General features: G+C 42.2%; 1 protein-coding gene across 3 annotated transcripts; it reads left to right on the top strand.

Moving 5' to 3' along the window:
- The first annotated feature begins 1,763 nt into the window (after positions 1–1,763).
- Positions 1,764–17,864, top strand: HYAL2 (hyaluronidase 2). 3 transcript variants are annotated; one of them, XM_032210491.1, is made up of 5 exons: positions 1,764–2,222; positions 2,432–2,672; positions 4,545–5,517; positions 14,677–14,766; positions 16,588–17,864. In XM_032210491.1, the coding sequence occupies exons 3-5, from the start codon at positions 4,588–4,590 to the stop codon at positions 16,990–16,992; spliced, it is 1,425 nt and encodes a 474-aa protein (XP_032066382.1). In that variant the 5' UTR covers positions 1,764–2,222; positions 2,432–2,672; positions 4,545–4,587; the 3' UTR covers positions 16,993–17,864. The 3 variants fall into 3 exon arrangements, with proteins under 3 accessions (XP_032066382.1, XP_032066384.1, XP_032066381.1); XM_032210493.1 differs by having other exon boundaries at positions 1,766–2,205; positions 2,432–2,660; XM_032210490.1 differs by having other exon boundaries at positions 1,766–2,222; positions 2,432–2,660.
- Positions 17,865–22,398: the final 4,534 nt, after the last annotated feature.

Genomic DNA, 22,398 nt, shown 5'->3' with positions numbered 1-22,398 from the left:
AGTCCCTGGACATAGCAACCGCTTTGTGCCTCAATAATAGAGCCAGTGCTCCCAAGGTCATCCTTATACCAATTGCTACCGAGAGATGCAATTAGAAAGGAGGGAGGCCAGCCAGTGGGCCTTCTTCAAGGCGGGTCGTAGCTCTTCTTGCTAGAGGTGGCTCAGAAAAACTGGTGGAAGAAGAAACAGCTAAATGTTTTAGTTAGCCTCTCTTCCTCCACAAAGCCCAGACTTACCCACTCCTCCACTTCAGTAGGCTTTTCAAACAGACTGTTTTCTCTTCCAGGTGCAAGCACTTTCTCAATCAGTTGGCCTTCAACTTTTAGCTCCAACAAAGAGCAGGGGGGGAAATGATGGATAAGTGCAGTATGTCTATGGACATTCTCAGTCATCCAGGACACGGTTGTCCCAAAGGTGCTTTTTTCAAAAGGCAACTGGACTTTCTGGTTTTTCTTTGAAGATGTTTCGCTTTTCATCCAAGAAGAGAATTAAAGAAGCTCTTGAATGAGAAGCGAAACGTTTTCAAGGAAGAACAAAATCCAGTTACCTTTTGAAAAAAGCACCTTTGGGATAGTGTAATACATACCTGTCAGGTGCCAGTTAGGAACAAAAATACAGGTAGGTCTTGATTTACAATCATTCATTTAGTCCCTAATACATTCACTCATCTGACTCAGCTTCTAAAACTACCTTCTGGTAACAGTGACTTGTACAAGTATAACGAGTTACAATGGCGCTGGAAAAAGTGACATGATCGTTTTTTCACACTTAATACAATAAGTGTACAATACCCCAAGGTCATGTAATCAGAATTCAGATTCTTGACCACTGACTCATATTTATGACCGTTGCAGTGTCCCAGGGTCACCTGATCCTCTTTTGCAACCTTCTTTAACAGATTCACTAAACAACCATGTTACTAACTTAGCTGCTGTGAATCACTTAACAACTGTGGCAAGAAAGGTCATAAAATAGGCAAAACTCACTTAACTACCATCTCATTTCACAACAGAAATCACTCAATTGTGGTCGTAAGTTGAGGACTACCTATAATTATGAACCAGCAAGTCTGAGAGCCAAATTTCTCCTTCACCATAAATCCACAACCTGACCAGCACCAGAACCTCACTAGTTGTGCTTGCACAAATCACTGTTACCAGAAGGTAGTTTTAGAAGCTGAGTCAGATGAGTGAATGTATTAGGGACCTGTTACCTGCCAGTTCTAGTTACTTTCTTACCTGTGAATGGGAAGAACAGCAGCCCAAGAACTTTTGGGAAAAGTAACTTTATAGGACTGCTAAATGGACATCCTTCTAAATCTTAATTGCCAACAGGGATTCATTAAGCCCTAAATTATATGGCATTCCGTTATCTAGAAGCCACTTTTCTTAGTTACAAATATGAATAAAGACCACTCTGTTCATTCCATTTGGAAGTGTATTTTGCACATGGAAGAGGTGCTTGTCAGCTGCCTTGAGCAATTTTGTAGTCACACATATCCCTAAGCAACCCACGAGAAGAGCAACTGTATAGTAACATTTGATGTCTCACTATTGATTTTTTCCCCCTACAATATCAGAGAAGGGAAAAAACAACAATACAATGCAATACTTTCCCCGATTCTGTTGGGGTGTGTGTGTGTGTGGAATCAATAGTAAGACTTCAAGTGCTACAGCTGCTCTTCTCATGGATTGCTTAAGGGTACCTGTGACTACAACAGAATCCAGCTACTTCTAGTGTCCCAAGCGCGGTTCGCCTCACCGACAAGCTACTCCGTCAAGGAAGAAATTAATTCTTGTTTCTTTAAGAGGCGAGCCACGCTCGGCGCACAAGAAGTAGCTGGATTATACCAAGTGACAGCCGTAGGTGGGTGAAGCATTCAGATCCAGCAGTCGCATATGCATGTACTGTATTTATAGCTGACGGTGAAAAATCAAGATTCTGTAAGACGTTGTCTCTCCTTTTTCTCTCTCGGTTCCAATAATTCTCCCAGAGCAGTTTGCTTGGAACGAACTTTTTCGTCGATGGGGGAACAACCCCCTGTCTTTAACGCAGCATCGTTCCGTCCCCCCCACCCCCCGATCTTTTAAAGGAAAAGTTGAGGCGCCGGGGAAGAGAGTGGGTGGTACCGGGCTCACGGTCCCTTTAAGAGCCGAGCGCTCTGTGCCCGCGAGGATATTGTAGATAAAGCTGGCAAGGGGCTTGGTGAGTTAAGTATCCAGGTGAGTTCTTACAAGGAGAAGCCTTGGGGGGAGGGGGTGTTTTGAATGAGGTTGGGGACTTATGGAGGAGCTACTTGGAAGCAGAATCCAGAACTGGCTGCTCATTTGAATCGGCAAAGAATGGCTGAAGCTGGGAAGAAAGAGGCGCGCGGGGAGGGTGTTTAATGTGGGTTGTCCGAGATCACTTTTAAGGTGTTTTGTTTCTGCAGAGCCGATCCTGATTCGGGAATCTCTTCAGATCGTCTGCGGAAGGGGCCGTTTTCCTGCGAGGCTGTGGGTCCCTTTCTCTGCTTGCTTTGGCAAAGCTCCTAGCCCAGTTGATTGAAATGCCTGCTCGGTCGGAGGCGCTGAATGGAAAACTAACTTCTCCGTAAACTTTTCTGCAGCCGTTCCCCCACTCCCGCCGACCTCCTATGAGTCTGGATTGAATCTCTTGGGGTGAGGAATCTGGTTTGTATCTTGGCTCAACTAACCATTCCAAACTCCCGAATTTAGGGGCGAGTTAGATCGCTTTCGCTCACTCGGAGCGTACCCCTTTTTAGCGGTTGCGGTAGCACGTGGGGATGCGCTTCTCTGGTCCTGCACACGCCGTGATCTTATTTCCTTTCAGCTGCGATTTTTCACACTCTGCTGAGGCTTCTGTCTCTGCCTGGTTGCTTCAGGAGCGGCTCCTGAAGGCCAGCATTCTTGTGTGGCTTTGTTAGTTCAACAGTTGCTGACATCCACATTTTCCCCCAGCGCCTTCCTCTCGCCTGTTATTTGATAGGGGTTTCTTTTCTTTTTTTTCCGCCAAAGAAAGCAACTTTCAGAGAGCTCTTATGCTTGAAAACTTTAAAGCTTTAGTCCCATTAAGTAAGTAGGAGTAAGAAGGTGGGAGCTGAACTTACAACAGGAAAGGCTTCTACTAGTACAAGTTGTGGGCAGAACTTGAGAAGGGTGTTCTATCGAGCTCATTTTCTTTTCAACTGAACATTGAAGCATCTTTAGACATTGCAGAAATTTGAGGGGGACACGTACGGTTTTTCAAATGGTGTTTCAGAGTACCCTAAAGTTCCTTGAGAGATTGGGAGGGGAAGTTTGCTGAAATTCAGCCTATTTTCATTCACCAGAATTTTGCCTCTTGGTTGAGGTTCTAGGTGGTGGGTTGGTTTTTTTTTTTTTTAAATCTAAAAGGCTCCAGGTCCTGAAAAAATTTGAAAAACATTGCTTCAGAGAAACTATTTGGGGAGAGATTTCATAGAATTCTTTAAACTCCTCTGTCCAGATTCTGTTGAAATAGAATTCTTTTGGGAGACTTCTCATAAATCATAGCACACACATTTCCTATTCCAGAGTAAAACTAATTAACTTGCTTCTTTGCACTCTGAGTGTTAGAGAGCTTCGCATGGGCTCAAGTCCATGGTGCTTCTGATACAATTTAGATGTTCATACTGAGTTAGGGAATGTCCCTTTGTGAGGGAAAATAAGAATATTCCCTGTGGTGTAGTTGCATTACTGGTGAGCCCAAAATTGTTCAGGAGATATATTACACACATGTCATATACTCTTGAGTCTTACACCTTTGAGGAAGAAAAATGAATATAACTCTTGTATTTACTGTTGATTGTTTGCTTTTGTTCATTTCTGTAGGCTATGGAATTGCTCCAGTCTCAGGCGAAGAGCAAATAGATTTTGACAGGTCATACAAGGATTATACCGTAGCAGCTGTTTGAATTGTTGGCATTGCTGAAAAAGTAAAGCTATATTGGCTATTGGATAGATGCAGTCTTGCAACACTAGACTTTGTAGTAGGAATTCTAAGAATAAACAATCATTTTCCAGTTCTGCTCCCAACTTTGTAAATCAGAGTAAACCAGAATGTTAGGTAAATCCTGATAAGGGTATTTCAGGTCTCCATTTTACATCCCAAATTAAGAAGGTCTGGTTTTCCCAGGTTGAATAAAATAAAAGGTTATTGGCAGAACAGATTCAAATTAAATTTGAGGAATTCTTTTTTTTTTAAAGTGATTGGTTAATAGCACAGAACCAGACCTCCCATTGCTCGAGAGGGATGGAGTTTTTACTTTGTTCCAGTGCTACAGTATCTTGCCCAACCTCAATCCCGACTAGGCTCAGTGGCTAAGACACTGAGCTTGTCGATCAGAAAGGTTGGCAGTTCGGCGAGTCGAATCCCTAGTACAGGTCTCCTGCGTGAGCAGGGGGTTGGACTAGATGACCTCCAAGGTCCCTTCCAAGCTTCAGATGCTTTAAGGATGCTATTCTTCCAGGTTGCGCAAGTCTTGTAATAATGCTTCTTCTTTCTCTCTCTCATTTTCTTTGCAGGCTTTAATCTGCCATCATTCTGTTTTTAAGTGACTTGGAGAGAATGCAGGGGGGCGATGCACTGGCAGTGCCATGGCTCGTGTTCCTAGCTGTGGCTGGTGCTCTTGGGCAGTATGACAGGCCTGCTTTCACCCCCATCTTCACCCGCAGGCCCTTTATTGTGGCTTGGAATGCACCAACCCAGGACTGTGAGCCTCGCTTCAAGGTTCCATTGGACTACTCTGTTTTCGATGTTCAGGCCTCACCTAATGAGGGCTTTGTGGACCAGAACCTGACCATTTTCTATAGAGAACGCTTGGGCCTTTATCCCTACTACGATGCGAACAAAGTGCCAATTAATGGGGGTGTCCCACAAAACAGCAGCTTGGAGAGACATTTAATCCGGCTAACGGAGAGCATTCAAAAGTACATCCGGTCCCATTCAAAGGAGGGATTGGCAGTCATTGACTGGGAAGAGTGGAGACCCATCTGGATCCGTAACTGGCAGCCCAAAGACATTTACCGGAATGCCTCTCGTAAGCTCGTGCTGGCTCGGCGTCCGAAATTGCAAGAAGATCAACTGAAGAAGGAGGCCCAGTATGAATTTGAATCATCGGCTTGTGATTTTATGAGGGAGACTCTGCGATATGCCAAGAGCTTTCGTCCACGACAGCTCTGGGGTTACTACCTCTTCCCAGACTGCTATAACCATGACTATCGCAACAACCAGGACAGTTACACGGGCCACTGTCCTGATGTAGAGAAGACACGGAACGATCATCTGGCCTGGCTCTGGAAGGAGAGTACTGCTCTTTTTCCTTCCATTTACTTGGAACGTGAATTGGCCAACACCATGAATGGCCGCAAGTTTGTGAGGTCTCGAGTAAAAGAAGGCCTTCGCATTTCTCAACAACATCATGATAACTATGCCCTACCTGTCTTTGTCTACACCAGGCCCACTTATAGCAATCAGCAGGATCTTTTATTAAGTGAGGTAAGAATACTTTCTTCTTAGAACTGAGAAACATTCAAGAAATTGGGATCTTGAGTAGCAGTCACCAATTCAGGGCTAATCAACTCTTGATACAATTGGAAGGTTGCCTACTTGGTATAGAATACACTCCCATGCCCTGTAGTGCCCTCTTTTACTGCTATTCTGCACAGACAAAAATAGTGACTGGGTCCAGCACTTGGCCTGGCACAAAATCTAACTAATGGTCAGCTTTTGATTTCATAAATTGTGACTAGGTTGCCACATCAATCTCAGTTGATTAATCCATTATTTGCTTGACTTTTGCGTGTTGAATAAATTATAATTAAGTGCATTTCTACATCATGCTAAATTATAGGAGCTCTGGTGGCGCAGTGGTTAGAATGCAGTATTGAAGGTTAACTCTGCTCACCACCTGGAGTTCGATCCTGACGTGCTCAAGGTTGACTCAGCCTCCCACTTTTCCGAGGTCTGGTAAAATGAGGACCCAGATTGTTGGTGGCAATATGCTGACATTGTAAACCACTTAGCGAGTGCTGTAATGCACTACAGAACGGTATATAAGTCTGAATGCTATTACTATTGCTATATATATAATTTGTTATATAGTATGCTAAATTTAAAAAAAATCAGATCACATTAGGGTTTAGTGTAATGTATAAACCCAGTCTTTGTGCAGAACCTAGTCTATTAATTTAAAACTAGTTTCATACAAAACATTAGAAATAGTAATTTGCAAAGTGTGTTAATATGAGGAAAGCATCAAAGCATTAAAACAGTTACATTCTGCATTAGACTCCCAAGCATTCGCTTTGAAGATTGTCCCTGGTTCTCCTTATATTTATGGTCTGGGACCACCATCAAGATGTTGTGCATGCATATACATGAACACACATAATGGAAACAATCTTTCAAATAATATTTCAAAGCAGGTGGGTTAAGCTTTCTAGAGGATGTGGATATTTTAATACGTTCATACCCATGTGCTTTGAACAACACCCATTTTTAGTCCCTTAGAGAGCCCTAAGTTTTTTCTAACCTTGCAATTCTTGAACATTTCAGAAATTACTTTATTGGTAGGTATAATAGCACAGCTCCATAAGATCCAGGTCTTTTCCCACCAGATATATGTATAATATACCTCCTGATGTTTTACTCCCTTGTGGAAAATAGAATACATCAGCATTTAAAAGCATTGTTTTGGAAATAAATTGGCTAATAGAATTCTAATGTTTGTGGAGCAATGTGAAGAGAACAATTGCTTTGGTCTATCAGTTGGACTGCACTTCACTAATTTAAAATACTTGTATAATCAATTCATGATAAAATACTTAGGTGGGGAGCATTTACTCCAATTTATGGCTCCAAACGGGGTAATAAATATTCGTACACAGTAGATATACTTGAGGTTTAATTGAACATCTAAAAGGATGGGTTAAATTTCCTTCTAAATTGACGGGAGCCAACTGCGATGGCAATTTGTTCCATAGTCTATAGTACCACTTCAGGAGAAGGCAGAATTGGCTGTTGATATTAATAATAGAGTATTGCACACCTGCAAAGATCCCCTACAGAAGTTCTAAGATTGTGCGGTGGGACCTAAGAAGTCTTGCAAATAATATGGATCAATTCTGGATCCAAGACCAAACTTCAAATCTGGTCCTTCATGGTATGATAACTCTGTGGAAGAGTATGCGTATGTCAAATCCAAACCTAAAATTGGTAACAATCCTTTCTTGTCCAAATTCTATCTGTTCTGTACCCAATCCTTTATGGCTTGGAGACATGGAGCTTTTCAGTTGTGAGTTTGCAGGAATGAAATGTAGCTGGCTTTATCACATCCTTCCCAGAAGGTTTGCGTATTTACTTATTTATTAAATTTTGATACCACCCATCTCTCAGAGTGACTCAAAATGTGGTGAACACTCCGGTTCATCAAAATATGATAGTTCTTAGAACCTCCTTCCCCGACAACTGCCCAGTTCCCAAGGAGCTGAGCAGAATTTTCCCATGCTGTCTTTGGCTAATGCCTGGTGGAATGAGGTCACATTTTTATATATTTATATATATTTCTGACTATATTTATATATAGTCCAATTAGGGACTCAGTGGCTAAGACGCGGAGCTTGTCAATGAAGGTCAGTGGCTTGAATCCCTAGTGCTGCGTAATGGAGTGAGCTCCCGTTACTTCTCCCAGCTTCTACCAACCTAGCAGTTCAAAAGCATGTAAAAATGCAAGTAGGAAAATAGGAACCACCTTTGGTGGGAAGGTAACAGCATTCTGTGCACCTTCGGCATTTAGTCATGCCAGCCACATGACCACGGAGACGTCTTTGGACAGCACTGGCTCTTCCGCTTTGAAATGGAGATGAGCACTGCCCCCTAGAGTTGGAAACGACTAGTACATATGTGCGAGGGAAAGCTTTACCTTTATAGTTCTGTGTGTTCTTACACACACACACACACACACACACACACACACACACACACTTTATATATTTCACCTATCGTATTAAGCACAAATCTATGCAGGGCTCCAGATTGAAAGATAAAAAGGTGATTTGAAGTGGGTACAGGCACCCACTGATGTAATATCCGCTATGTTCAACTTCTTTAAATTACTGAATATTTTTCTAAAATCTCCAAACTGTCCACTACATTGCCATGTAATTCCTGGAAAAGCCATACAACATTTATGCAACAGGAGTTACAAAGAGATGCTTTAGGAATACTGCACATGCTATCAAGCACATTTTTGCCTTCTAAACTGAAGCACTGTAAACTATTAAGATTCCCTAAAGAGAAGGAAGCCATTGAGTTGGATTCATATCCCAAGTAATTCAAACAGCACAGCAAAAAGCAGCTATTGTGGTCTAGGCGTGGCACGACAAAACCGCGGTCCACTAAAGCGCGCCCGATTAAAGCACGTCGCTGACGTCATCAGCAGCGCGACAAAAAAGACAGCGGAGAAAAAAGGGCGCTTTTAAAAGTGCTTTTAAAGCAAGCCGATTCATGTAAAGGTAAGGGTTAGGGTTAGGGTTAGGTTAAGGGTTAGGGTTAGGTTTAGGGTTAGGTTAAGGGTTAGCGTTAGGTTTAGCGTTAGGTTAAGGGTTAGGTTTAGGGTTAGGGTTAGGTTAAGGGTTAGGTTTAGGGTTAGGTTTGGGGGGGGTTAGGTTTAGGTTTACGCGTTAATTTTACCTTTACCTCTCACAGCGTGCTTTTTTCGTCGCGCTGTGATGACGTCAGGTACGTGGTTTCGTCGAGCGCGCTTTAGTCGACCACAGTTTTGTGGTGGAACCGGTCTAGGTGGGTGTTTTAATTTGGATTCTTTTGGTTCTTTTTCTACATTGAACAGGTGCAATTGAAGTAAACACAGCCTTTTAATGGTCAGAAAACATTGAGGAGGTGGAGAAGATTTTCTTTTCTCTCTCTCTTTTAGGGTCTTTGGGACAGTTTGGGAATTACTTTGTTTCTCACCTTGAACCCCATTAAGTTTGTTTTAGGATTTCCAAATCTAAAGGTTATTTTCGGGGGATGAGCAGGGCTTGGGGGAAAATCTAGAAGTGCAATAATTGACCCCTCTTCCTTGGGATTATGAGTATTGGCAACTGGGGTACTTGAGAGAGTTGGGGGCACTTTCCTTCGAGCCTTTTGGAAGTTGCATAAAAATGCTTTTGACAACTGTTGAGATCTGGATCATTTTTGCTTTTTCTCAGCGTGTTTCAAGTTTGTGGTAGAAGGTGCTGAAGCAAACTGGAGCTGCATCTTAGTAGATTTAAAAGAGCTGTGATTTCCTCTGCAAGTGGCTTGCGCCTGCAAAGTGCTGATGATTATTTCAAAATGAGAGGTATATGTAAATGTAACCTCAATGCACTTCTTTATTACTATAATTCATATTTATGCTTAGCAATGGTACAATTTTGCATTGAAGCCTGCAGTGGGTCTAGGCCCTCAAACTACCATTCTATGGAGCTGCTACTTCTATGAAAAAAACTTGTAAGAGGAAGGTTTTAATCCCTGCAGCTAGAAAATCATTGAGATGTACTAAGGAGTGCTTTGAAGATAAGCTGTACAATGAAGCATCAAAATGAATAGTCATGTCTAGATAAAGATAACTAGCAGCTCAGCCAGTTTTTCCAAATTTGCTGCCCTTTCAATTAGTTGGTATAACAACAACTAACATTAGGAATATGAATGCATTGAATTCTGACAAGTGCAGTTTGATATGTTGAGTGTGGTCAGGCTGAACTAGTCTGATCTAAGGTCCAGTTAGACGGGTTGTTAATGATAAAACTAGGGATTTAAGCATTTTGTGGCTAAAGGGTTACCAGTAGTACCGAAAGGACTTATCCACTATCCCTATCCATAACCTAGAATCTTTTCTTTTACCGTTCTTACAAAATACTGGGCATTCAAGTTGTATACCGACAGTTGAAACCTACATTAACAGGTAACCAGTGCTGAAACACAAATACATGGTTGAATTATTGATTTTACTTCTACTTTTGAGAAGTGGTCTCTTCTCAGTTCCCAAGTTATGTTCCAAATTGCATTCATTCATTCAAGAACATTGGGCGGCCATTGTAACAGCAAAAGAAACATTTTTGCTATAAGTTATTAGATCCATCCATGCTCCCTGCTCCACCTCATTTTCTGCAGATTGATCTGCATAGGTAATAAACTGTCATGGCAAAGTAGCACACTTTACTTTCCAGTTTTGGGTTACTGGATATTACTAGCTGTTCACATTCAGATCAACACCTCTGCAATTATGGAGGTGGATAGATCTATATATTGGTTGTTGTCCTCTAATTTCCAATGGTAGCTGGCCCTTCCATCAAAAAGCTAATGAGTTTGGTTATTAGTGAGTGAAATGTTGAGCCTGAAGGATAATCATACCTTAGAATTATCCTTTGGCTTCTGAACCAATTATGAGCACACCTACCGTGTTTCCCCCAAAATAAGACAGGGTCTTATTTTCTTTCGACCCCCCCAAATAAGCACTTGGGCTTATTTTTGGGGAGGTCTTATTATTTTTGAGGTGCAGGAGGCAGCGAGCATGGTCACCTCATAGCTATTGCTGTGTTGCAATATTTTGGGGGGAGGGCTTATTTTGGGGGGAGGGCTTATTATAGCGCCTACGCTCAAAAGCCCGATTGGGCTTATTATCCAGGGAGGTCTTATTTTCAGGCAAACGGTAATATTAAAAAGAATTTGACGAATCTAATACGATCACTTCCTTCTTGGGAGTAAAACTGGCTTCCTGTTACCAGTGAAAAGATCAGGGTAGCTCAGCTCCTTGAAGAGTTACTTATCTGGCTTAGTAGAAGGATAAGTTATGACCTGGAAGTAAGGAGGAAAGCAAAAGGTTGAAAGGGTGTCTGGTTAATGTACTCATTAGTCTAAGACTGGAAAAATGTTAGTTTCATGTGGGTGAAGTTCTCTTTGTTTGGCTTTGCTTCTGATCCCCTCTGCCATTAAGGTACTACTGGGCTTCTTTGATCTACTCTAAGTTGTCAGGCTAAAACAGTGAACATTTGCAGAGTTCAGGCATCAGGATCAAACTAGAGCCTATTTTGCAGCCACTATAAGTCTTGTCATCCTATCCTGGCAAACCCAATGGGCCCAGAGTGGTGCTATTAGATCAAATGCCCTGACAGTGATTTCCTGGTTGGATGGAGGTACCATGATGTTCACTGATGATTTACCAATCCATTGGAGAGAGAGTTGTGCTCCACAAGTGAAGAAAGGAATATACTGTAGAGGAAAGTATGGGTTGAATAAGAATAGTAAGTCAGACTCATTTTGGAGACTATTCCTTGGGGAAGATTTGTGTTCTCTGCAGCAATCATCTATGATAACCTCTGGCCCACTTGTAGAAATATATTTAATCTTACCTTTGCTTCCAAGCAGTTGGTTTGTAATCCGAATATGGAGGACATGTGCTTGGCTCTTTGCGGTGGTCAAACCTCTTCTATATAGTTTTTGAAACTTTGCAAAGTGGATGGGTCTTTATCCTAGAATCTGGAACACAGAGGACCCCAGGAACTTGGTATGATTTCCCTCTCTCATCATAATCCTAGGGATCATTTTATCTCTAGGACAAAGTGATGCTTGGAATACTAATGAATAAACTAGTGAATAGTAGTGATAAAACATGAATTTCACCAAGCATGGATACAAGCTCATGTGTGAGCCTACAAAATATCAATTGCTCTCCTGTGTCCTTGTTTAAGGTTGGCTGATCCCTAGTAAGGAAGGATCACCTTGCTGTTGTGATATGTTTGCACAATATTTTGCTGATAATGTCTCTCACAGCTGCCAAAGTTGACTCTTCATGGGCAGAATCAGGTGACTTAGGTGACAATCTTGAGATATTTTCTGGAATTCCTTTTAGTCTCTGATAATGAAGTGGATAGATGCTCTTTGACATGAGTTATGTTAAACCTGTGTTAAACTTATGCTCCTCATGGTTCCTTTTGGGATGAGGGAAGAATATAACAAGATGGGCTCAAGAGGTAGTCAGTATGTCTTTGGGGAAGGACTGATGCCAGCTACCATGAAAAAGATGGTGGTATTCCTTCTTTTAAAAATATTTCCCTGGTCCAGTCATTTGAGACGTTAGTTTGTCTCCAGCCTTCCCTTTTTGGATGTACCAGTTGCAATTGAGGCTTTGCTAACTGTGACTCATCCTTGTCTTGATATAATTTGATTACTGTAAAGTGCTCTGCACAAGGTGCCTTTGAAGACCAGCCGAAATTACAGTTAGTTCCAAATTTAGTTGCTCACTTCTTGGTGAATGAGACTCTCCAGAGCCATGTGACTCCTGTGCTGTTAGTCTTATGTTGGCTGCCAGTAAAGTGCCTGAAAATTTGGCAATTCCTAAGTATCTTCAGGGCTAACGATCAACAAATCAACTCACCCAGTAATGCAAAAAAGGATGAATAGTGCCCCATTTGGGAGACAGGGGATTGTTTTTTTAAATAAAATTTTTATTTTCAAACAAACACAAACACACAACACATATAACATAAAAGCCTCCCCAACTACATACAGTGTGTTGATTGGTTACAAGGTCTTTCTGCGTCCTTTCCATAGTCATCACTTGAATTTTATCAAAATTCACATATTGTCAATCAAGGCATGAGATTGTTGTTGTTAGTTGAGAAGTTGTGTCTGACCCATCACAACCCCATGGACAACTTTCCTCCAGGCCTTTTTGTCCTCTACCATCCTCTGGAGTCCATTTAAGCCCCCCGCCAACTGCTTCAGTGACTTCCATCCAGTCACCTCATTCTCTGTCATCCCCTTCTTTTTTTGCCCTCAATCGTTCCCAGCATTAGGCTCTTCTCCAGTGAGTCCTTCCTTCTCATTAGGTGGTGAAAGTATTTGAGTTTCATCTTCAGGATCTGGCCTTCTACAGAGCAGTCAGGGTTGATCTCCTCTAGGACTGACCAGTTTGATCGCCTTGCAGTCCAAGGGATTCACAGGAGTCTTCTCCAGCACCATGCATTACATGGATTACCACTTCATGGATTACTGCCTTGTTGTGGCAAAGGGGCTTGCATAGTTCAATGAAGCTATGAGCTATGCCATGCAGGGCCACCCAAGATGGACAGATCATAGCAGGGAGCTCTGACAAAACGTGATCCACTGGAGAAGGAAATGGCAACCCACTCCAGTATCTTTGCCATGAAAACCCCATGGACAGTATCAAAAGACATGAAATGGTAAACAGCATTTCTCAGTAATGCCCCCCCCCCCAATTTAAGGAAGCCAATCAAGGATCATCTTTTCTGGACGCCGAAGCAAACTGAACACACTTCCAATGTGCTTAAGGATGCAGTGCTGATGCTATTGAGGGCTATAAAGTATTCTTATTCTTAAGAGTTTAATATTTATATTGGTAATGTTTTGTTGATGTTAATGATTGAGGACCCCTGGCAGTTGTGTCAGAATACACAAGAAAACAATTTGTTTGACTCAGCTAATGTAGAAAGTTACTTGCTAGATTATTGTGGAATAATAATAAGTGGAACAACTTGCCTCCAGAAGTTGTAAATGCTCCCAACACTGGAGGTTTTTAAGAAGAGATTGGATAACCATTTGTCTGAAATGGTATAGGGTTTCCTGCCTAAGCAGGGGGTTGGACTAGAAGACCTCCAAGGATCCTTTCAACCTATTCTATTCTGTTCTCCCTACCTTTACTTATAAGTAGCTCAAGGTGGCAAACATTCACAACACTCCTTTCCCCTATTTTCCTCACAAAAACAGCCCTGTGTGACGGGTTGGACCAAGAACAAGTGACTGGGCCAAAGTTACAAGCTGGCTTTTATACCTAAGGCAGGACTATAGCTCATAGTCTCTTGGTTTCTAGGCCAGCACCTTAAGCACTCCACCAAAGTTGTATTATTTGAAAATACAGGATGACAGACAAAGATATGGAGTAGGACTACGGTCTAGTAAAGCAATTTGGCCAGGGAAATTATGAAGGGAAAAGACACATTTTTTCTATTTCCTATTCAAGAGATGATTCATCTGCTACGATTTTGCCAGAAATATATTACTTCAATACCCAAAGGCTCTGAATAATAAAAGGACCTTTATAAAGACCTTTTTGCTAAAGAGTTAGACCCACGTTTAAAGTATTATTTGTTTTTATATAATTAATAGTAATTGTTAGCAACTTATTTGTATCCATTCTAAGCTGGAAAACATTTTGCTAATCAGCTAATGCCCAATTTTACTACTTATGTGCTTGTACAGCTTGTCATCAACTTATAACCATTCATTAGGTGACTGTTTGACGTTACAGCGGCACTGAAAAAACTGACTTATGACTGTTTTCCACACCATGGCTGTTGCAGCATCCCCATGGTCACATGATCAAAACTCAAGATGCTTTGAAACTGGCATGTATTTATGACAGTTGCAGTGTTCTGGGTCAAGGGATCACCTTTTTCTTATCTTAAGTAAAGTCAATGGGAAAGCCAGATTCACTTAACAACTGCAGTGACAACGGTGGCAAGAACGGCCGTAAAATGGGGGAGGGGAACACACTCACTTAGCAACTCTCTTGCTTAGCAGTGGAAATGTTGGGCTCAATTGTGATCATAAGCTGAGGAGGATGACCGGTAATTCTTTTTGGCTATTTCATTCCAGACAGATCTGATCTCCACCATAGGTGAGAGTGCTGCTCTGGGGGCAGCTGGTGCTATCTTCTGGGGAGACGCTGGAAACACTGGAAATAAGGTATATTCCCTCCCTCTCCTTCATTCCTACTTTATATGATCTCATGCTAAGCCTAACACCACAGTAGTTTTCCCTACAGTGGATCTCTTGAACAAACCTTTTGATCTCTTTTCTGTTAGGACCATGTCAGGGCCTGTTCACTTTATCAAACAGCTACTATCCCAACAATGCCTCCCTGCCTGTTCTTAATCTCATTGGTGTTATGTGGAGCTGTTTGGGCAGGTTGTAAGTGAGTTTATTAAGAGGTGGGCTTTGCATATTTCTGGAAGGATGTAAATGTAAGAAAGCAACAACTTATGTGTTGTGGCCTGCCAGCGGCCAGCAGAGCTAGCAGCAGATTCAGACAGTGAGGAGGTTGGGGAGGAACATGGGCCAGTCCTGGCGTCTGGGGAAGGCTCTGATGAGGGCTCTGTGTCGGAGGCAGAGAGTGGGGCAGAACCCTATGCCAGTTATCAGCTGCCTTCAGAGTCAGACATCAGTGAGGCAGAAAAACAGCTGGAGCCTGTTCCCACTGTGCGCATGCGCAGAGTTGCCAGACGAAGGGAACAGCTAAAGAACAGGCGTCAACTTGGGAGTAAGGCCACAGATGGATGATGAATGGCCCCTCCCAGAGGAAATAAAAGAACGAAAGGGAAGTGGACTCTGCAGGAGACCATTTGTTCGCATAATTGGTTCGTGTCTCTCCGAGACTCCTTGCCAAGTTTTGCAGATATTGGCCTGTCAGCTCTCCAAGCCAGATAAGGTCGGTGACTGTAAATCCTCCCTCGAAAGACTTTGTTGGATGTGAATGAGCAGAATCCACATTAAATTAATAAAAAGGGTTTTTCTCAGGACAAGGAGTCTGCTTCATGCTCTTTGGAAGCCTAGGTCAGAACATTATGATAGGTATTTTGAGTTACAGTAAAAAAAATATTTTACATTTTTAAAATATGTAACTTTATGAGCATAGAGCTAATTTACATTCTTCAAATTGTTAATAAAGAATAAAGATACAAAAAAAAGATGTTTGAATGTTTATTTTATTTATATGCCACCCTTTTCCCCCGAAGGGGACTCAGGGCGGCTCACAACTCAAACCAGGGAAGGGGGATACAAACAAAAAATTAAAAACGACACAAAACAATAGATAATTTAAAACACATGACAGTCATACCATTCGAGACGGGGGCAACAATTCTTTAGCCCCAGGCCTGTCGGAACAGCCAGGTTTTAAGGGCTTTGCGGAAGGCCTGGAGGGTGGTGAGGGTTCGAATCTCCACGGGGAGTTCATTCCAGAGGGTCGGAGCAGCCACAGAGAAGGCTCTCCTCCGGGTAGTTGCCAGTTGACACTGGCCGGCGGATGGAATTCGGAGGAGGCCTAATCTGTGGGATCTAATCGGTCTAGTGGAGGTAATTGGGATCTAATCGGTCTAGTGGAGGTAATTGGCAGCAGGTGGTCTCTCAAGTACCCAGGTCCAATACCATGAAGGGCTTTATAAGTGACGAGATACTGAAGTAAGTATAAAAAGTAAAACAAAAACATCCTAAAGATGAACTGTCTCGCTATATGATGTATCATATGGAAAGGGAGCTATTCCTGCTTGAATTGAATTCAGAATTTCTATACTTTTGCCATCATGGTGTATTCTCCAATATTGGTCTCAATTCTTCTATTGTTGGCAGGGTTTTTCTTTGCCGGTGTTGTGTGACTTTCCCTTGATCTTTCTCATTTCGATTATATCCACAAACATTTTGACGGCATTTGCTAAACAAATCCTTTATCGGTTGGACCTGTTTCCTGCCTTCTCGTATTTTACTCATTCGGATTTTCTTCTTCTGCAGAAAAATTGCCAGCTGATTAAAACATACATAGAAGAGCCCCTTGGCCGTTACATCATCAATGTGACAACCGCAGCTGAGCTCTGTAGCCAGACTCTTTGCAGGGGCCATGGCCGGTGCCGGCGCCAAGAAAGTGAGGCCAGCATCTTTCTGCATCTCAATCCAAACAGCTTCCAGATCTACCGGAATGAATCCAAACATCCAAAGCCACTCCTGGGAGCCAAAGGGAAGCTCTCTCAGGCAGACATTTCCTTCCTACAAACCCACTTCCAATGCCATTGCTACCAGGGGTGGCATGGAAAAGGGTGCGAGAAACAGCTGAATCCACCCGGAGGTGGCCCCTCTAATTCTTACACACTTGGACTCCAGTTGCTGGTGACTGTCTTCCTTCTGGTCTGTTTGCACTAGGCCACCTCTCCAGTGGAATCTGTGGGGTGCAAGGGAATCCATGGTGCTTGGAACAATAGGAGAGGCGGTGCAATAGGCAAGGAAGCTAGGCAGCCAAGAAGGAGAAGTAGGGGCAGAGCCCTTATATTTTTATTTAGCAGTAAAGTAGCAGACCTCTTAAAGAGACGGCTCTACCTCTCCCCTCAGCACCCCGTAGCCCTTCATGAGGCAAAAGAGAAAAGATCCTTCTAACCACTGAGCGTGCCTCTTCAGAGAGCTGGACAGATGGAAGAGGAAAGGGTGCTTTAGAGACTGGCAAAGGAAGGATGCTTCACGAGGCATGACCTCCTCTGTGGCCCTTGCCTTGGTTTGTCTGGTAGCTTCCTTATCATGGGAACCCATAACAATGCCGTAGGTCAGCTACCCAAAAGAGAAGCTCACACATGGGACCTGGAGCCAGAGTGCAGGGTCTCAATGCCTACATCCAGTCCTTCATATCCTTGTTTTGGATAAGGATTAGGAAGGGGCTGCTTGGCTCTTCTGTTTTAGGGAAGGGTGCCACAAGCAACCGTGGGGGAGGGAGGCCTTGAAGCACAGGTGTGGAGGTTTCATGGAGCTGCTGTAATGAAGAAAATTGCTGCTGTTCCCCATCTCTTTAGATAGGTGGTAGAGAAAGAGGTGAGTCCAGGGGGATTACCTTGGAGAGTAACTTGGAAAATCACTCTTTGCGGACTGTGGGGTGGGCAGCACAGTTTTTAATGGCCAAGGTAAGGCCATTGACAGGGAAAAACATGCCAGGTTTGTCTGTGGCCACTGTCAACTTGGAAGCCCGCACCTCTTACAGGAAAACCAAAAAGTTTTACCTCAGAATTAAAGAGACACAGAGAAAATCATGTGTGTTTTGTATTGTGTGAAGGAATCTTGCTGCTTCCCCTGGCACTCTTTCTTCCCTTTGCTCTTTGCCAAGAGGGAAATTCCAGCTGAAAGCAAGCTCCAGTATGCAATAGTGGATTTGGCCTGTTCTTTACATGACTTCCCCGGGGCAAAATATAGCTTTGTCACAGAATGTGGTCCCTTGATGGTGCTGATTTCGAGCTAGGAAGAATACCATACAGCCTGTGCTTGATCGAGAGGGTCCTGGCCTCTGCTGTGTCCAACGGGTATAAAGATCATTTGCAACAGTTGTCTTTTTCATTCAGAGGGAGAGTGGTGGGGCTCACCTCTCTGGAGCAGCACATAGCTAGCAATCTCTTTGCCCAGTTCTTCCTGATCCTTGCCATGGTATCTTTAGCAAGGCTAGGCTGCTTTTGTGGGTCTGTGGGTCTCATGCACAGGAGATGGAACTCCCTAGATTAATCCCTATGAATTTCTTCCTGGTGAAGAATAGCTGGCATTTTGTCGTTCCTGAGTTTTAAATTGGCTTCAAAGTTTAGCAAAGTCATCCCTCCTGTTTGACAAAAGGCAGAAGCTCCGACAACCAGCCCATAAGGAGGAATGAACCAAGACCTGCCAAGATTTTTTTTTTCCAGTATGGTAAATGTGCCGAGCTTGAAACATTTAAAGAAACAAGTGGCCATTTTATTCCATTCTATTTTTATTTTTCACTATAGATAACACTTTGCAAAGAGGTTTTTACATATTAAAATAATCCCCTTGGCCAACCTTTCCGCAGGTTAGGTATCAAATAACAACATGGACTATTTCCGCATCTATTTGGCAATTTTGAGATAACTAGGGAGTGAGGATATATTTCAAGTTCTTTACGGTGAACATTTCAAATATTTTGAATTCTTTTTTGTCTGGGGGAACAAACCCATTGAGAAATATTTCCAGTGAAACATTATGAGTTGGGTTTGGAAAAGACTTGGTTTTTTTATTTATTTTGTGCATATTTTACTGGTAAAACACACCCCAGTATTATAAAAGGGCTTCTAGGATCATGCTCGAGGAAATTCTGATACTTCATGGACTTCAGTCTTAATGGAAATTTTACCAGAAATCTAAAATGATTAACTTGATCAACAAAAAGGCAGAGATATAAAAAATTAACTCCCCCACCCTTCCCATTCATTTTGCAGGACAAACTAAATAAGCATTGAACTCCTTTGACAAATTCTTGGCACTGGTAGGCTGTTTTGTTTTATCAAAACCATTTTAACTTTATTTTAACTTTCCAACTGGAAATGATCGAACTGGGAGTTTGAAGCCTTGTACACATGTGGCCATTTGTTTCATGAAGTTAGATTGCATGTAGTTGTGTACAAAGGACAAATACAATTGTTTTTCAGGATGGGGAGGTGCCGTTCTGCTACTTTTATGTTGAAATGGGATGTGGCTTATACCAATCCTTGCTACTCCCCCAGAATGAATCTGTGAAGTATATCTTCTAGATATGACTCTGGTGGGACAGTGATCCAGGTGGTTAAACTGCCAGGTTCTTGTTTTAAGTCATTGCTCAGGGACTGTGAGACTAACCCATTGTACATTTCTGAATTGTTCTCCTAAGAGCTCTAGGAAAGATGCTAACAAGTGAAAATATCAAGGCCACTGAATTATAAATGATGTCACCTGTTCACAAATGCAAAATCTCTCAACCACCCTAGCAGAGGAAATGGCTAGAATTCAGTGACATGGTGGGCTTGTTATCCCTTTGTTTTAATTCTAAAATGTGGGTTTCTCCCGCCTCCCATTACTTACGTTCTTCTGCACAAAACATTTTCCACCCCTAGTTTAAAGAAACACAGCTGCCATTGGAGATAATATAGTTGCTACTGCACAATGTAGTTTGCTGGATAATTAAGAAAGCAGTGGGAAGAACATAAGGAGACTAAGCCAGAAGAAAAAGAGAATTGTTTTTGTAGCTGTTCTGTTGGAATTCCTCTGCTGGTGAAGTTCAAAAATGACTGTGTTGAGTGATGCTGAATCAAGGGATCTATACTAGTGGGAGGTGAAAAAAAATTATTATTATTGTTTCTCTACTTTTGCCCTTTGAGATTCAAATCCTATTGACATTTGGAGTCTGCATAAACATGCCATGATTTTGCTATTTGTCCTCACAATTCCAGCTTTTATTAAAAGCTCAAATAAAGTTTGAATACATTGACTAATCAGCAAGAAGCTGTTTGGTTAGGAAGGGGGGAAAGACTGCTACAAATAGCTACAGGCAAGGATTCTGTTCAATTAAACAAATGGATGAAATTCAGCTATTGTACTGGCACCATACGCTTGTCTCTGCTTTCTAGTTCTGGTAGCAGATCCTTAATTCTTAATTCTCCTTAAGACAGCATCACCACCAGATGGATTTGTAACTGGATGACCAACTCACTCAAAGTGTAATGCTCAAAGGAACTGCATCTACATGGAGGGAAGTATGCAGTGGGGTTCCCCAAGCTCTGTTTTAGGCCAAGTACTCTTCAATATCTTCATCAATGATTGGACGAGCGGATAGATGGGGAACTCATCAAATTTGCAGATGACACCCCAAGCCGGCAGGAATAACCAACACACTTCAGAAGATAGGCTTAAGATAAAGAAGAATTTTGACAGATTTCAACATTGTGCAGTATCTAACAAAATGAAATTCAGTAGTGAAAAAAAGTAAGGTTCTACATTTAGGCAAGAAAAAACAAATGCACAGGCACAGTATAGGTGGTATTTCACTCAAGAGTAGTAACTGTGAGAGGGATCTTGGAGTTCTAGTGGACAATCACTTAAATATGAACCAGCAGTGTGCTGTAGCTGCCAAAAAAACAAACAGAGTTCTGGGCTGCATTAACACAGGGATAGAGTCAAGATCACATGAAGTGTGATATCTTCTGGATATCTTCGTGACCGTCTTCTGCCGCACACCTCCCTAAGACCGATAAGATCGCATAGGATGGGCCTTCTCCAGGTGCCATCAGCTGGACAATGCCAGCTGGCGACACCTCGGAGTAGGGCCTTCTCTGTTGCTGCTCCGGCCCTATGGAATGAGCTACCCCCAGAGATCCGGACCCTACCCACACTCATGGCCTTCCGAAAAGCTATTAAGACCTGGCTATTCCGGCAGGCCTGGGGCTGTTGACCTCTGGATTGAGGTCCAGCCCCGCTTAGATTGGGTGCATGTTGTGTCTTTTTAAATTTGTCATGCTTTATCTGTTTTTAATTTCTCTTAATTTCTGTTTCTGTAAGCCGCCCGGAGTCCTCCGGGATTGGGCGGCCTATAAATTTAATAAACAGTTAAACAGTTAAACAGTTAAGTATTAATACCACTTTATAATGTCTTGGTAAGGCCACACTTGCAATACTGCATTCAGTTTTGGTCTCCACATGTAAAAAAGATGTCGAGACTCTAGAAAGAGTGCAGAGAAGAGCAACAAAGATAATTGGGGGACTAGAGGATAAAATAGCTAAAGGCAGGACCAAGAAGCAATGGATGGAATCAAGGACAGATGCAACCTAGAACTAAGAAGAAATTTCCTGACAGAACAATTAGTGGAACAACTTTCCTCCAGACGCTGTGAGTGCTCCAACGCTTGAAGTTTTTAAGAAGAGATTAGACAACCACCTGTCTGAAATAGTATAGGGTTTCCTGCCTGAGCAGAGGGTTGAACTAGAAGATCTCCAAGGTCCCTTCCAACTCTTCTCTTCTCTTCTCTTCTCTTCTATTCTATTCTTGCTCCATAAGGATACTGATTGGCTATTGACATATTGCAGTTGGTAGTTGTTGACCTTGTATTTCTCAGTAGTCTAGTAGAAGGGCACCCCCTGGTGCCACAAAAGAGCTAACAAATCCCTTATCTCCCTCTTAGACCAACAGAGATTGTAGTTATGTTTACATGGTGAGTTATGTCTCATTTCCTTTAAAACAAAAACATCTGTGAGCCTCAGGCAGTGATTCCTCTAGGATGTGCTTTGCAACACTGGCTGGCAGGCTATGGTAAGGCCCATCAATATCAGTTTTCTCCTGAGTGCTTATTATCCCGCAAAGTAGGCCTGGAGTAAAGACTCATAGACTTGTATGTAGTAAAGACCCTAAATCAGAAAATGTTTACCATCTTTTATTATTTCATTCCATCTCATTACGTAGATTTGCATGGGTCCCTTGATATCTGGAATATACCAAAAACCTTCAGGTTCTGTATCTGTTTTGTCACTAGTTCAACCATTTGCCTTGGTTTAAGATTAGTCTTTGGGTTCTTGAAATTAAGCATGAATTCTCTTTTAGTATTTAATCACTAAACATGAGTTAGAATAAGGACATGAAGTGAGTAAAGAATATGAACTACAGCCTAAAATCTATTTCACAAATTTGGCAATTCAGCATTCCAGAGCTAGAACATAGATGCTCAGTTTAACAGAACACAAGCACATCTCCTAAAAACCCAAAATAATTTAAACTTAAAACATGGTTTCCAAAAGGGTGAATACTGATGTCACAATGATGTC

Source organism: Thamnophis elegans, chromosome 2, assembly GCF_009769535.1.
Source record: "Thamnophis elegans isolate rThaEle1 chromosome 2, rThaEle1.pri, whole genome shotgun sequence".
Taxonomy (NCBI): domain Eukaryota; kingdom Metazoa; phylum Chordata; class Lepidosauria; order Squamata; family Colubridae; genus Thamnophis; species Thamnophis elegans.
The sequence above is the reverse complement of the archived record's forward strand: the minus strand, read 5'-3'. Positions and strand labels throughout refer to the sequence as shown.

Bases quoted from the DNA above. Each gene is read 5' to 3' on its own strand.
- HYAL2 (XM_032210491.1), top strand. From the start codon at position 4,588: ATGCAGGGGGGCGATGCACTGGCAGTGCCATGGCTCGTGTTCCTAGCT. The intron at 5,518-14,676 runs GTAAGAATACTT...ATTTCATTCCAG, and splicing joins AGGATCTTTTATTAAGTGAG to ACAGATCTGATCTCCACCAT. The intron at 14,767-16,587 runs GTATATTCCCTC...CTTCTTCTGCAG, and splicing joins CTGGAAACACTGGAAATAAG to AAAAATTGCCAGCTGATTAA.